The sequence below is a fragment of the Gigantopelta aegis genome, chromosome 6 (assembly GCF_016097555.1).
Source record: "Gigantopelta aegis isolate Gae_Host chromosome 6, Gae_host_genome, whole genome shotgun sequence".
Lineage (NCBI taxonomy): Eukaryota > Metazoa > Mollusca > Gastropoda > Neomphalida > Peltospiridae > Gigantopelta > Gigantopelta aegis.
In genome coordinates, this window is record NC_054704.1 from 100,930,287 (window position 1) to 100,946,682 (window position 16,396).

At 39.8% G+C, this 16,396-nt stretch overlaps 1 protein-coding gene across 1 annotated transcript; it reads right to left on the reverse strand.

Moving 5' to 3' along the window:
• Window positions 1-3,381: 3,381 nt before the first annotated feature.
• LOC121374831 (trace amine-associated receptor 2-like) lies at window positions 3,382-4,323 on the reverse strand. The gene has a single exon (XM_041501943.1). The coding sequence runs from the start codon at window positions 4,321-4,323 to the stop codon at window positions 3,382-3,384; it is 942 nt and encodes a 313-aa protein (XP_041357877.1).
• Between the last annotated feature and the right edge of the window lie 12,073 nt (window positions 4,324-16,396).

The following is a 16,396-nucleotide window of genomic DNA, read 5'->3' on the forward strand; positions in this document are numbered from 1 at the left end:
AAAACAACAGAAAACAAAATTTACTTAAGCAGGGGATTGAGCAAGCGATTATTATTATTATTTATTTTTATTTTATTTATTTTGGGGGGATGAGGGGGGAGCGAGGGTTATTTTGTTGTTTGTTTCTTGTTTGTTTGTTTGTTTTTGTTTTGTTTTTTTTACGTAGCTCCGTACACAGTACCACTGCAGACGCGTGTGCAAGGATTTTAGCATGGGGAGGAGGTCTACACGGAGGCGAGCGAAGTTTACGGTGAGGGGTCGAGACATTTTCCCCGATGGGTATGTGCCTGCACAGACAAAAAACATTGTGGCACAATCATTTTTGCTTAATACACAACATAATGTCCTCTAACCGTACCGATCTGCGAAACTAACTAAACTGTTAGTATTGTTACCGAATCATAGTTATTAATTATGCTTATCTGTAACAATAGTGGTACATTGACGGTTCGAAAACGGATAACACGTTTCCTTCCGACTGTTTCCAGTCACAAGCTGAAGCTGATAATTTTATTTATTTATATGTATTCATTCATTCATATATAATAATAATAATATATTATTATTATTATTATTATTATTATTATTATTATTATTATTATTAGTACTGCTGGGGCAATATTACGCTATTCATATACGGTAGCAGGGTAAAATGGGTATGGCGCCATACCCAAATTTTATTGCAGATTTACATTTTTTAAGTTAACCTTGACAAAATTAATGACTTTTTATTATTAATGTGTGATTTTCATAACCCTAATCCTACACCTAACCTATATTATTTCTGGCGGAGGCCCCCCATACCCCCTATCGACTGCTGTTGCATTCAGCAAACACATTGTAAATATTTAATCTCATAGCGCCATACCCAAAACATTATTTCCGGCAGAAACACTGGGTAGGTGTCTATGGAAAACGTACACAAAAGGGTCCGCGAGATTTATATTCAACCGCCATTCCCCTGTTTGTAGTTAGCATGTATTCATTCCTCTTGTTCCAAGTGGTTCGGCAATATGGATCAATCAAATACTTATTTACCGCCTATATACATTTTTGCTGTGTTTATAGACAGCCCTCGTTAGTGGAGGCCATATTCACGGCCGTCGTATATAAGCTACTTCGTATATAAACACCATCTAGTTCACAGTATTCTTTAAAAATGTAGTAATTCCTATTCCAAGCCATTTGTAATTACCCATGGGGTTATGGCATATTTTATATAATAATAAATTTAACAAACTGAAAAATGAATGCGGTGTTTAGGTGTTTAAAAAATTTTTCCGCGAATAACACACGATAAATTTATCTGTACAGGCAAAGTCGAATCGTCGCCGTTTAAAATACTTCTGTTGCTAAAATAAATTAATGTATAAGCTTATTATCATTCAGTACATGTTTATATATCTTTTTACAACTCATTTTCATTGTTTTTCTTTCCATTTACCATACGTCGCATAGGACGGTCAAGCGTTCTCATTACACGAGCTTGGTAAATCGTTTGGACATTGCAGTTATTCGGGGGTTGCCCATCACGTGACTACAAAAATAATACGTCACACCTCTTCGCTCCAAATAGCCGTTATTTTTTCCTGAATTATGGATCGTTGACATAATTCAATTATTTTTACAAAATATCAGTAATTAGTGGGTTATGGTAGTTATGTAGATGGTTAAATATAGTACTTTTAGCGACAAATGAAATGTATATATTTTGAGATAATACTTTGTTAGGTCATTAATTAGGTCAATCATCCGTGACTGAGCGCCTTTAAAAAGATTGTAAATATTATACAGTTTTTAAAAATCGCATTTTGCTATCTCGAAATTATAATACCTTTACAAATAATTATGGTTTTGTTCCACAAAATGGACTATTAAGACTTCTTTTAAAGCTCTTTATACACGCGACGACTTAAGTAAACAAATAAAGTCAGTGATTTGGAGCAAAACAATATAAGTTGTAGAAGCATCACGAGAGGTATATGGCTTTTTATGTAGCCTCTGTGTGTTCTTTTACCCCGAGCCGAAGGCGAGGGGGTAAAAGAGCACACAGAGGGTACATAAAAAGCCATATACCCCGAGAGATGCTTCTACAACGAATTTATCTTGCCGACATGTTAAACCATATAGCCAAATAATCAAATTAACGCCAGACAATAATTGTTAACAATTTATTAACGGAGCCGTACCACGCGGACGCGAACGAAACCACTTGCCTGTGACGAAAAATAGTTCCATCGATAAACGAGTTTTTAACTTCAAATGTTTGTAATACGAAATTGTCTGAAACAGATATTAATAAAAAACAAAAAACAAAAACAAAAAAACAACACTTTTTTATCAGAAATGTATGTAGTAAAAAAAATAAAAATATTAAAAATAAAAAACAACTGTTGCTAATCGCGCATTAATACAATAACACCACGACCGTAATTAGGTGGCCGAGTTCAACATTGCAGCTTTTATAGTAAAAATAAAATTAATTATGTATACTTGATTGATTATCAATGTTATTTATAATCTAATTATTGCTTTAGCATAAACTGGGGCGGCTGGAAACTGTTGGAAATTACAGACGGGGTATAAGAGAATTTGGCTCCGCCCACAGGGGGATAAGAGATTTGTCCAACGGCAAACAACCAATGAGATAAAGAATTTTACATGAAGGCGAGATAATTAAATATAGTTGATCATCAATAATTTGGGAGTGGTCAGCTATGTAATATGTAATTGTCAAGTTACATTTTCTGAAACAGAAACAGTTTTATATACAGTAATTATAGGAAATGTCACGACATAAAGTAATACAGCGTCAAGGCAAATATATTTCTAGGCAAAATAAAATATAATGCTGTATACAATGTGATGATGTGTTTTACAGAATGTAAAACTAGTAGGCCTCTAATTAGTTCCGTTTCAGCGGTCACCTTCACCAACCAGTTGTCTAAGATATATGGCAAACTCATTACTCCAGCAAATTATCTGGAGTTAAAAACTAAATTAAAGTAAAACAAACAATATTTATCCCCATTAAGGAGCCACTTTCTTTAACATAGAAACTATTGTTGTTTAGTTGTTGTTGTTTTTTTTTTTGGGGGGGGGGGGGGAGGGTTTTTTTTAGGTGGTTGTTTTGTTGATTTCTTTTTGATGTTTTTGTTCTTTGTTGTTTTTTGTGTTGTTTTGTTGTTGTTGTTGTTGTTTTTGGGGGGTATACACCTTTAAAAGACTGTAACTAAACATACCTCTATGAACCTTAAAAAATAGTCGATCCAGTGAACTATACCCCGCTCCCTGACAACAAACTGCACAGACAATAAATATATGTTGTCAATTTAATCGAATGCACAGACACATTTTTCTGAAAAACCTTTACTAAGTAGTTCAACCTTCCGTAGTCGTAAGAGGTTCCACTTGCAAGCCCTTGCATCTCAATATGCTTTTGTATGCCTCTCGGAACTTCCTGCTCTTGAATCCGTAAATGAAAAGGTTGATAGCTGGGTTACACAAATCCAACACCAACAAGATTTCAAAGAGTACATAATTTATCTCATTCTTTGCAAATGTGACCGCGAGGTAGTAGAGAATGTGTGGCAGATACAGACAGACGGACACGCTGTACGCCAGGACCATCACTGTGGACTGCAGTGATGCTTGCTTCTCTACGTCAGACACTCGGAAATTTCGCTCTCGACGTCTGAACTTCAGTTCTGCCACCAAAACACGAAAAGCAGACAGAAGTCCAATTATCTGGAAAGTGAACACCGTACTTATGAAAAATCTAGTAAACCAACTGGGAAACAGAATTGGCGAATAACACCTGCCATTTGTTTTCCAATAGTCTATTCCAGAAACCGTTGGAACGTTTAGGAGAAATACTCCTACGACGGAAACCACACACCAGACGAAGTTACCTTTCATCGTTACGTGCTCGTAATAGTGATAGGGGAAGTGAACTGCGTAGAATCGCTCCATGGAGAGAAGTGACAGAAAGACTATATTGCCTACGACTACAATTTGTCCTATGAATATAGTGATCAAACAGGATGCCCTGGTATTAAAAAGGACTGGCTTGTTGGTCCGTATCATTACGAGCGGTGTGTAGATGGTCACAGTCAAAATATCACTGACGGCCAATGCTGCGATCATCATGTTACTGGGGTATCTCAAAGACTTGAAGCGGCAGATGGCAACAATTGTTAGTATATTCCCTCCTATAGCGACGAAAATGATTATGATTTTCAAGCTCATTACCACATTATTAAACGTTTTATACTCCTGTGGTGCAGCTGGGGACAAGTCTAACCCAGCGCTGTTATCTGCCATTGCGACTTCTTTAAATTCCTGACAAATGTGACTTGCATAACAGTAAAGCGTATATAAATATAGCTGCAACGTTGCTCGTGATTCGACACGCAATAGCACTATATCTTTCAGCATACGATTTGTTGGTGAATACTTCTACGCAATCTACCCAGTTATGTACACTAATTCCATTAATGATTATGATTATTATTACAGAAATTTATTATGAAAAATATTGCTTGTGAAATGCGGGAAATTATTTTGGAGTACATCTATTTTAAAAAATCTTCATGGAGACGGAGAGAGTGTGAGAGAGGGAAAGTTGGAGGGAGAGAGGGGGGTGTGAGAGAGAGAGGGGGGGGTGGGAGAGAGAGTGTATGTATGTGTGAGAGAGAGAGAGAGAGAGAGAGAGAGAGAGAGAGAGAGAGAGAGAGAGAGAGAGAGAGAGAATGTGTGTGTTTAAGCTAAAGTTTGGTTTGGTTAACAACACCACTAGATAAGACAGTGATTGAGAGCACGTATTGGTATACCACAGTAGACTGTGTACGTGCATGTGTACGTACCTCAGGCAATTTAACAAATCGTTCAACACCACGTTAAAACCTGAGTACACGTTAATTCGACTTTTAATATATCGAGTTCTCCACGAATTATTTTAATGTATTATTAAATGTTATTGACAAATACACTAAATGAGCAACTTGTTACGGAACAGACTAAAAAATACCAGCCCATTTAGTAACCGTGAATAAAGGAAACGCTAAAGTTTGTTTTGTTTAACGACGCCACTAGAGCATCAGCTATTGGATGTCAAACATTTGGGAATTCTGACTCGTAGTCATTGGAGGAAACCCGCTACGTTTTTCCATTAGCAGCAAAGGATCGTTTATATGCACTTTCCCAATTAGGAAAGCACATACCATGACCTTTGACCAGTTGTGGTGCACTGGATGGAACGAGAAAACAAGCCAGTGAGTTGAATGGATCCACCAAGGTTGTTCGATCCTGCGATGCAAGCACTTCTGGCGAGAGCTCAACGGACTGAACTAAATCACGTCCCCTGAATTAAAGAAAATTCGGCAGTTGGTTACAGGTTTCTTTGTTTAATTTCTTTAAGTCCTGATTATTGACCGCTAGCATGTAAGTCGTAACATCCAAGTGGGTGTAGAGTTTTCGCCTTTAGGAAAATTGACAAAATTGACAAAATAAAAGATGGCCGATACAGAATCACGAAAATAATTTGTTTACATCTTTCCTAAACAAAAATGTTAAAATACTAATTACATCTTTCCATTAGAAGCAACTGATATTTTATATGCACCATCCCACAGACAAGATAGCACATACCACGGGGTGTTTTTTTACCAGTCGTGGTGCACTGGTTGGAACGAGAATTAAACCAACGGACCCACTGACGGGGATCGATGCCAGACGAACCGCACAACAAGCGAGCACTTTACCACTGGGCTACGTTCCTCCCCATAACCAGTAAAACCGCGAGCAGCCAATAGGTCAGGTATGATTAAGTAGTAAAACAGTATCATAACCAGTAAAACCGCGAGCAGCCAATAGGTCAGGTATGATTAAGTAGTAAAACAATATCATAACCAGTAAAACCGCGAGCAGCCAATAGGTCAGGTATGATTAAGTAGTAAAACAGTATCATAACCAGTAAAACCGTGAGAAGCCAATAGGTCAGGTATGATTAAGTAGTAAAACAGTATCATAACCAGTAAAACCGTGAGAAGCCAATAGGTCAGGTATGATTAAACCATTCGTAGTAAAAACAGTATCATAACCAGTAAAACCGTGAGCAAGCCAATAGGTCAGGTATGATTAAGTAGTAAAACAGTATCATAACCAGTAAAACCGCGAGCAGCCAATAGGTCAGGTATTATTAACAGTATCATAACCAGTAAAACCGTGAGTAGCCAATAGGTCAGGTATTATTAAGTAGTAAAACAGTATCATAACTAGCCCGAGTACTCTGACTGTAAGAGAGCTAGACGGACATTTGGACATAAACACGCTCTCATTACAGTCAGAGACCAACCTATGTCTTTTTTTGGCAATTCCTGACTACCAGACTAGGCAACGGTTTAATACCACACATTGTATGTTACGTCTATACCTGGCATCAATCATATGGTTAAGTGATACAAAATCCACATATTAATCAGAATTTTACAGAAAGAAACCCGGAAACCTACGCTTCGTCACTCCGTCGCACTTGCAAAGCTCGGCGAGAGCTAGACCACGTGATCGCGCACTTTCCGCCTTGTGCAGCAAGGGATCAAGCGGTTTTATTTTCATAAACAAATCGTCAGTCCACAAAGAACAGGCGACAAATATCATTGCACAAACCGATGGGTAATCCATTAATGTGGACATTCTACGCTGAAAAAAGTTATTTTTTTAAAACTCCCACACACTGGTCGTTTGTGCCCTGAAGTGTGTTTAACATCCTGATATAAGCCCCGACATGACCTGCCTTGCGCAGGCGAAACTCATCGCCATCGGTCCCTAGGCGTCAGCTTGTCTACTATGAGTCGGTACAACTCATGGTATGAAAAACCCTTGCCTCGAAAACAATGGGATGTGTTTCTACGTAGGTTACATTGTCCAGCTACCATACATATATGTGCAGCTTGGATAAAACGATCGTTCATATGATTAGTTATTAAGCAAACAAAATACTTACAACCACCCAAAACAAAATTTGAACTATTTTTATTACTTAATTTACTAGTATCCTACCGCCGGTTTTTCTTCTTTATTTTTCTTTTTGCTTTTTAATGAGATATTACACCACAGTTTCACATTTGAGTCATTTCCGCATATTTCTTAGGGAGTGGGTTTCAGCTCAGTCGTTTGAGTGTTCGCGTCGCAGGATCGAACAACCTCGATGGATCCATTCAACCAATTGATTTCTTTGTCGTTCCAACTAATGCACCAGAACTGGTCAGTGGCCTGTGGGAAAGTACATATAAAAGATCCATTGCTAATGTAGCGGGTTTCTTCTCCAATACTCATATCAGAGTTACCAAATGTTTGACATCCAATAGCTAGTGATTAATTAATCAATGTGCTCTAGTGGTGTCGTTGAACAAAACAAATTTCAATATTTTTTAGTTTGATCTGAATAGCAAAACAACTATAAGATAAGTTTTAAAGATCGAATGAGCTATGCACCGATTCAATTTTGATTTTGCAGTAACAAGCATTGCCATCCTTCCCCTTAACGCCTCGGAATACATCTTATGATACCCCATCCCCTCAAGAGCGTTACGTAATTGTTGAAGAAAAAAACCCCACACACACTCTACTACTGTACTAATGACTAATTCATAAAACATAAAATAATCAAATTAAATTACTACTTACTTTATCTTTCATAAGAGGAGGCAGTACGTAGCACATACTTTTGCCGTATCCTGTCGATAACACCCAAATGTATCCTTCAAATTCAAAATGGAATCAATAATGTGTAATTGTTTTGGTTTAATGACGTAATGAAGGCATTAGCCAACTCTTCCATGTTGTAACTTCGCTTGATATGAGACGGCCCCTGTAACTGCTGCACAAGGCGGAATCGCCCAGTGCGCGATCACGTGGTCTACGTCTCGAAATAGATCGCCGAGCTTTGCAATTGTTGCGACGGGGTGTCACGAAGGGTAGCTGAATGTGGGTGCTGTCGGGTTTCTTTCTGTAGTAAGTGTATTAGTGATTAATATGTGGATTTTTTTGTATCACTTAACTCGAAAATGATTGATGTAAAGGTATTTGACGTCAAACATAGGATTGTTGTGGTATTAGAGCGGGACTCGTTGCCTACCGTCTGGTAGTCAGGAATTGCCAAAAAAAGACATAGGTTGGTCTCTGACTGTAATGAGAGCGTGTTTATGTCCAAATGTCCGTTTAGCTCTCTTACAGTCAGAGTACTCGGGCTATATCATAACCAGTAAAACCGTGAGCAGCCAATAGGTCAGGTATTATTAACAGTATCATAACCAGTAAAACCGTGAGCAGCCAATAGGTCATGTATGATTAAGTAGTAAAACAGTATCACAACCAGTAAGGCGGCGGCCAGCTAATAGGTCAGGTATGATTAAGTAGTAAAACAGTATCACAACCAGTAAGGCGGCGGCCAGCTAATAGGTCAGGTATGATTAAGTAGTAAAACAGTATCACAACCAGTAAAACCGTCAGCAGCCAATAGGTCAGGTATGATTAAGTAGTATTTTGTCTGCTGCTGCATCGATAACCAAGACAGCTCCAACTTGCACTGGTGAAACCATTCGAATATTGCACGATATACTGCCTTGGTGACAGAAATATTATAGGAGGATGCAAATATCAATCATTGGAGGATGGAAATACCAATCAACTGCGACCACAAGTACGGTACCAGTTGTTGCACGTGCAACTTGCTGAACAACACCCACCCACTTGGATATTATTACATGCATTTTAGAGATGAATAATCAACACTGGAAAAAGAAAACTATAACCGAAATTATAGGTTAACCCCTCGACTGTTGGAGTAGAAGGAACGAAGAAACAAACTGTGATGGTACATGCTCTTAATTTCTTTTCGCCTGTGGCGATATTAATTGTTTTAGAAGGCCGTGTGCAGTTCCAAATGCACTTAGCTCAGATGAGCAATTTGTTACGTAATACCTTTGCGCGACGGTCGCCTAATACACACCCAGCCCTGGTGCGGAGCCCAGGTGGCCAGTAGTTACATAATACCTCCGCGGGTGCGGTTTTTACAACCGTGATTTCTGGCGAACTGGCGACAGCCAGTCTGACGATCAGAGAAAAATATGCCGGCGTGGTGGTTGTGGAACATCCATATGATACGTGAGGTACCGCCTTGTACCCCCAGGCGATATTCGCTGTCTCTGGGAGTTTTGAATAAATAGCTAGGGTTTAGAGATATCTAGGAGAAACGATAGGAAGGCTCCACTGAACTATCTATATTAGTTCAGACGGGTATTATAGAATCCCCGTGACACAAACGAATAAATCGTTAACGATAAACCACTAATAAGAAATATGTCAGCATTTCGATTGTAGCAGCATTCCACAATTTACCGATTGAACACGATGTCCCAATGGAACAAGATTACTGGGATCAGGTATGATCATCTACCCAATATAGATAGTACAGGAGCATTAGCTAAAACCTTCAAAAGTTAGGAGAAAGCTGAGTTTTTCAGGAAGGATTCAGATAATGATATCCATCACCACAGCCACCCCCACCGCAAAACAAACAACACAAAAAAAAACGTTCTTCAGAATAAACCCTGTGGCATTTTTAATATTCAATTTGGCCGCTATCATAAAATGTATGAAACTTGTGACAAGGAAGGAAGGAAATGTTTTATTTAACGACGCACTCAACACATTCTGTTTAATGTTTTATGGCGTCGGACATATGGTTAAGGACCACATAGATACTGAGGGAGGAAACCCGCTGTCGCCACTTGATGGGCTACTCTTTTCGATTAGCAGCAAGGGATCTTTTATATGCACCATCCAATAGACAGGATAGCACATACCACGGTCTTTGATGTACTAGTCGTGGTGCACTGGCTGGAGCGAGAAATAGCCAAAAGGGCCCACCGACGGAGATCGATCCTAGACCGACCGCGCACCAAGCGAGCGCTTTACCACTGGGCTACGTCTTGCCCCCGAAAATTGTGATAACTCATCAAAGTTGAAAGTTAGGAATGTTGAATCTATGAATCTATTCATATTCATGTCATTTATACTTAGTTTCGTGCTTATATCGAATTAAGGTCCAAACATGTTGCCCTGGGCACACACCTCTGTCCTCAGCTATCTGGGCCGTCTGTCCAGAACAGTCTGTTAGTGGTTAGTAGTTAGTGAGAGAGAAGTCAGTGTAGTGTAAAGTCATAAGAAAGAAAGAAATGTTTTATTTAACGACGCACTCAACACATTGTATTTACGGCTATATGGCGTCAGACATATGGTTAAGGACCACACAGATTTTGAGAGGAAACCCGCTGTCGCCACTTCATAGGCTACTCTTTCCGATTAGCAGCAAGGGATCTTTTATTTGTACTTCCCACAGGCAGGATAGCACAAACCATGGCCTTTGTTGAACCAGTTATGGATCACTGGTCGGTGCAAGTGGTTTACACCTACCCACTGAGCCTTGCGGAGCACTCACTCAGGGTTTGGAGTCGGTATCTGGATGAAAAACCCCATGCCTCGACTGGGATCCGAACCCAGCACCTAGCAGCCTGTAGACCGATGGCCTAACCACGACGCCACCGAGGCCGGTGTGTAAAGTCATAAAGATCCGTAAATGGATGGATACCTAGCAAAAGACAGCCGTTTGTGTAGGACTTTCCTTTGGCACTCTCAAGTACAAAGAAAATTATATATACTTATCATAAATAAGCGTTAAGGTTAGGGTTTGGGTTAGTGACAGTGCCAAAGGAAAGTCCTTCCGCAGTTTGCAAATATCTTTTGACCAACAATCACTTGATAGTATATCCATCATTTTGTGTAACGACACGAACGAAGGAAGGAAGAAGGATATGTTTTATTTAACGACGCACTCAACACATTTATTTACGGTTGTATGGCGTCAGACATATGACTAAGGACCACACAGATATTGAGAGAGGAAACCCGTTGTCGCCACTTCATGGGCTACTCTTTTCGATTAGCACCAAGGGATCTTTTATATGCGCCATCCCACAGACAGGGTAGTACATACCACGGGCTTTGATATACCAGTCGTAGTGCACTGGCTGGAACGAGAAATAGCCCAATATGCCCACCGACAGTGATCGATCCAAGACCAACCGCGCATCGAGCGAGCGCTGTACCACTGGGCTACGTCTCGCCCCCTCGACACGAAAGATGCACACACACGTGTCAACAAAGCGATTGAGGTAATGAAAAATTTATTTATAGACTGCAGTGTCAACATTCGGTGGCGTGACAACCGGCGCTCGTACACGGACTAAATCTAAAACCAGGCGACCTTTATTTGGCGCTCGTACACGGACTAAATCTAAAACCAGGCGACCTTTATTTTATTTGGCGCTCGTACGCGGACTAAATCTAAAACCAGGCGACCTTTATTTTATTTGGCACTCGTACGCGGACTAAATCTAAAACCAGGCGACCTTTATTTGGCGCTCGTACACGGACTAAATCTAAAACCAGGCGACCTTTATTTGGCGCTCGTACACGGACTAAATCTAAAACCAGGCGACCTTTATTTGGCGCTCGTACACGGACTAAATCTAAAACCTGGTGCTCGTACACGGACTAAATCTAAAACCAGGCGACCTTTATTTGGCGCTCGTACACGGACTAATCTAAAACCAGGAGACCTTTATTTGGCGCTCGTACACGGACTAAATCTAAAACCAGGCGACTTTATTTGGCGCTCGTACACGGACTAAATCTAAAACCAGGCGACCTTTATTTGGCGCTCGGACCTTTATTTGGCGCTCGTACATGGACTAAATCTAAAACCAGGCGACCTTTATTTGGCGCTCGTACACGGACTAAATCTAAAACCAGGCGACCTTTATTTGGCGCTCGTACACGGACTAAATCTAAAACCAGGCAACCTTTATTTGGCGCTCGGACCTTTATTTGGCGCTCGTACACGGACTAAATCTAAAACCAGGCGACCTTTATTTGGCGCTCGTACACGGACTAAATCTAAAACCAGGCGACCTTTATTTGGCGCTCGTACACGGACTAAATCTAAAATCAGGCGACCTTTATTTGGCGCTCGTACACGGACTAAATCTAAAACCAGGCGACCTTTATTTGGCGCTCGTACACGGACTAAATCTAAAACCAGGCCACCTTTATTTGGCGCTCGTACACGGACTAAATCTAAAACCAGGCGACCTTTATTTGGCGCTCGGACCTTTATTTGGCGCTCGTACGTGGACTAAATCTAAAACCAGGCGACCTTTATTTGGCGCTCGTACACGGACTAAATCTAAAACCAGGCGACCTTTATTTGGCGCTCGTACACGGACTAAATCTAAAACCAGGCGACCTTTATTTGGCGCTCGTACACGGACTAAATCTAAAACCTGGTGCTCGTACACGGACTAAATCTAAAACCAGGCGACCTTTATTTGGCGCTCGTACACGGACTAAATCTAAAACCAGGCGACTTTATTTGGCGCTCGTACACGGACTAAATCTAAAACCAGGCGACCTTTATTTGGCGCTCGGACCTTTATTTGGCGCTCGTACATGGACTAAATCTAAAACCAGGCGACCTTTATTTGGCGCTCGTACACGGACTGAATCTAAAACCAGGCGACCTTTATTTGGCGCTCGTACACGGACTAAATCTAAAACCAGGCAACCTTTATTTGGCGCTCGGACCTTTATTTGGCGCTCGTACACGGACTAAATCTAAAACCAGGCGACCTTTATTTGGCGCTCGTACACGGACTAAATCTAAAACCAGGCGACCTTTATTTGGCGCTCGTACACGGACTAAATCTAAAATCAGGCGACCTTTATTTGGCGCTCGTACACGGACTAAATCTAAAACCAGGCGACCTTTATTTGGCGACCTTTATTTGGCGCTCGTACACGGACTAAATCTAAAACCAGGCGACCTTTATTTGGCGCTCGTACACGGACTAAATCTAAAACCAGGCGACCTTTATTTGGCGCTCGTACACGGCGACCTTTATTTGGCGCTCGTACACGGACTAAATCTAAAACCAGGCGACCTTTATTTGGCGCTCGTACACGGACTAAATCTAAAACCAGGCCACCTTTATTTGGCGCTCGTACACGGACTAAATCTAAAACCAGGCGACCTTTATTTGGCGCTCGGACCTTTATTTGGCGCTCGTACACGGACTAAATCTAAAACCAGGCCACCTTTATTTGGCGCTCGTACACGGACTAAATCTAAAACCAGGCGACCTTTATTTGGCGCTCGGACCTTTATTTGGCACTCGTACACGGACTAAATCTAAAACCAGCCGACCTTTATTTGGCGCTCGTACACGGACTAAGTTTAAAACCAGGCGACCTTTATTTGGCGCTCGTACACGGACTAAGTCTAAAACCAGGCGACCTTTATTTGGCGCTCGTACACGGACTAAATCTAAAACCAGGCGACCTTTATTTGGCGCTCGTACACGGACTAAATCTAAAACCAGGCGACCTTTATTTGGCGCTCGTACACGGACTAAATCTAAAACCAGGCGACCTTTATTTGGCGCGTGTCTCGTTTCCAGAATGGGCGGGACGTAGCCCATTGGTAAAGCGCTCGGCTGATGCACGGTCTGTCTAGGATCGATCCCCGTCAGTGGGCCCATTGGGCAATTTCTCGCTCCAGACAGTGCATCACGACTGGTATATAAAAGGCCATGGTATGTGCTATCCTGTCTGTGGGATAATGCATATAAAAGATCCCTCGCTACTACTGGAAAAATGTAGCGGATTTCCTCTCTAAGAAATATGTCAGAATTACCAAATGTTTGACATCCAATAGCCGATGATTAATAAATCAATGTGCTCTAGTGGTGTTGTTAAGCAAAAACACAAACAAAACTGTTTCTAGAACTAAATAGGCTACCACGCGGCAAAGAAAACATTCAGTATATAAAAGTGTAGAAAACAAACAGAGATTAATTAGCCCAAGCAGATCGAATAAGAAATGTTTATGGAAAGAAAATGCAGTCCATAAATACAAAGTAGAAAAAACAAATGCGCGATCTAAAATTAAATGACCCAAAATCTTTTCATAAATTATCAAAACCAATAACTGAGAATAATCATTTGCCATCACTAGACGAACTCAGCAACTATTTTGAAAAAGTAAATGAATAAGACTATGCTGGCTTACTGGGATGGCTATTGTTACAGAACATTGCGATGCATTCGCAAAAATCAGGTATGTTTTGTTTCTTCACTTTGAAGACTAATTCCTGACGTGACACGTTAGGTATTACGTAACCACCAGCTCGCTAGAGGGCATATTCACTGGGATGGTACAAAATGGTTGTGCCCGTTATACATAATAGCCGTGACATTTAAGCATTTTATTAATTAACTATACGATTATACTTGTTGATATTAAGCAATAATGTGTATTATATATCGTTAACTATGCATACCAGGCCAAATGACTTAATTGTCCCCTCCTTTAAGCACAAAAGGGGAGTCTATGTTCCAACTATTATTTTCTTTCAGCGTATACATTCGCAGTTATTTTGCAGACCTTGCTTTTTAAGGTGTGCGGGTGCGCTCGCACAACGCACGTAATTTCAATCTGGCGAGTGTGAAAAATAACGCACGTTACACTTAACAAACAGCGCACATAAAGTAATTTTGTATATTGATTCCAACTATTTATCTTATGTAGCTGATAGAAAGATCCGTTTGATAATACCAGAAATTTTTTTTACGAGAATGGTAGCGTTCATGCAAGATTTTAATATATGACTGGTACTTATCTTTGCTATACAAATCGAAAAACACAGGTTTAATAGACATCTTCAAAGACGTACCAGTCTGGTCAAAACTTCTTATTATTAATTAGAAACATTCCACTTTTGTAAGGTAATAGATCACAACGTCTGATAAGGATAACTCATTTATTTATACTGTTCATATAGTTATGACAAAAAGAGAAAAGGGACTGAATAATAAATTGGCTTCTGTAGCCTACACAAATGAACTCGTTACGGAAATCAGCGAAGTCGGTAAAAATGTTTTGATTAGTTCATAATTGTTAGCCTACAAAGCTTATGTGAGGTCCCGAAAATGGCAATCATATAATTTTATACTTTCTTTTAAAAAAAGGAAATAAAATTTAGACGGAATAATAAAAAGAAGGAAAAGAAATGATAATAGGTATGTAGGAATAAGCCCAGGTCAAATAAAACTTCATTTAAATATTTGTATTTCAGCCAAAGGTTAATGAATGGGCATGTTATTTATATATGTATATCAGTGATGTCATTAAAAATAAAAATAGCAGGTGAAAATCAAATTATAGGCGGCCATTAATCAACAAAAGGTCGACAAGCATTGTTTACTGGAAGTTTGATACCCGGCGACAATTGATTCAATAGCCGGCGAAAAATCGCCGGGTGCCGGCTATTAATGACATCCCTGTATATATGTACACACTATAGTAACAGTAATCAATGATCATTGCTGACCATTCAGTTTTTGTTTTGTTAGTTAGCAAGTCACAGACCATGTGACTGGAACATGATTAGATGCGCAGTACTCTGTGGCATATTGACCAATCAAAGCTATCTGGGTCAGATTATTTTTATTCTTGGAATTCTGCATGCACACGCTGGTCTACTTGACAACTTATTACGCATTGATGATGGTGTTTAAAATTATGGGGTTTGTTATTATCTTTATTATGGCATCCCACGTTTGGAATAAAATCCTTTGTAATGACAGATTTTGTCAGAGTTTGTATATATTTTTTATCAACAACAATGGGGCCATTCTAGATCAATGATGTAACGCTGTCGGAGCCGTTCATAACTTGTAGCGATAGGTCAAATGACGTGTTACAAAATGTTGAGGGAGGCTGCGTAATTGTTGAATTAAAAAACACTATCAATTGAAGTAATTGCAGGCCTACGTTTCACAAGTTATTTTTTAAACAAAATGTTTTTTTATAGTGTGAGTCGGTAGTGCACACCCGAGATGCTTGGGTCGTAGTTCATGAACCACCTCCTCGGAACCAGTGGATTTTTCCCATCCTAACTATCCTAATCATGTTCATTTTACATAATAATGAAATTCAAGACAAGTTGATTCCTATATATGTTTAGCTGCACGTTCATCAAACCATGTCAAGACTACACTAATGAACCAAACAACATAAAATTAAAAGAAAACATTATTGGTTTATTGGTTAATTTTTGCAACATATGTCTCTGCATTTACATACATGTACCAGTTAATTTATAGATTAATAATGCTTGGTTTTCACTTGCCTTAGCATTTTGATGAGTGTGATTTTTCACTTGCCTAAGTGTTTTGAGGTGTGCGATTTTTCACTCGCCTTGGTTTTTTCAAAAGG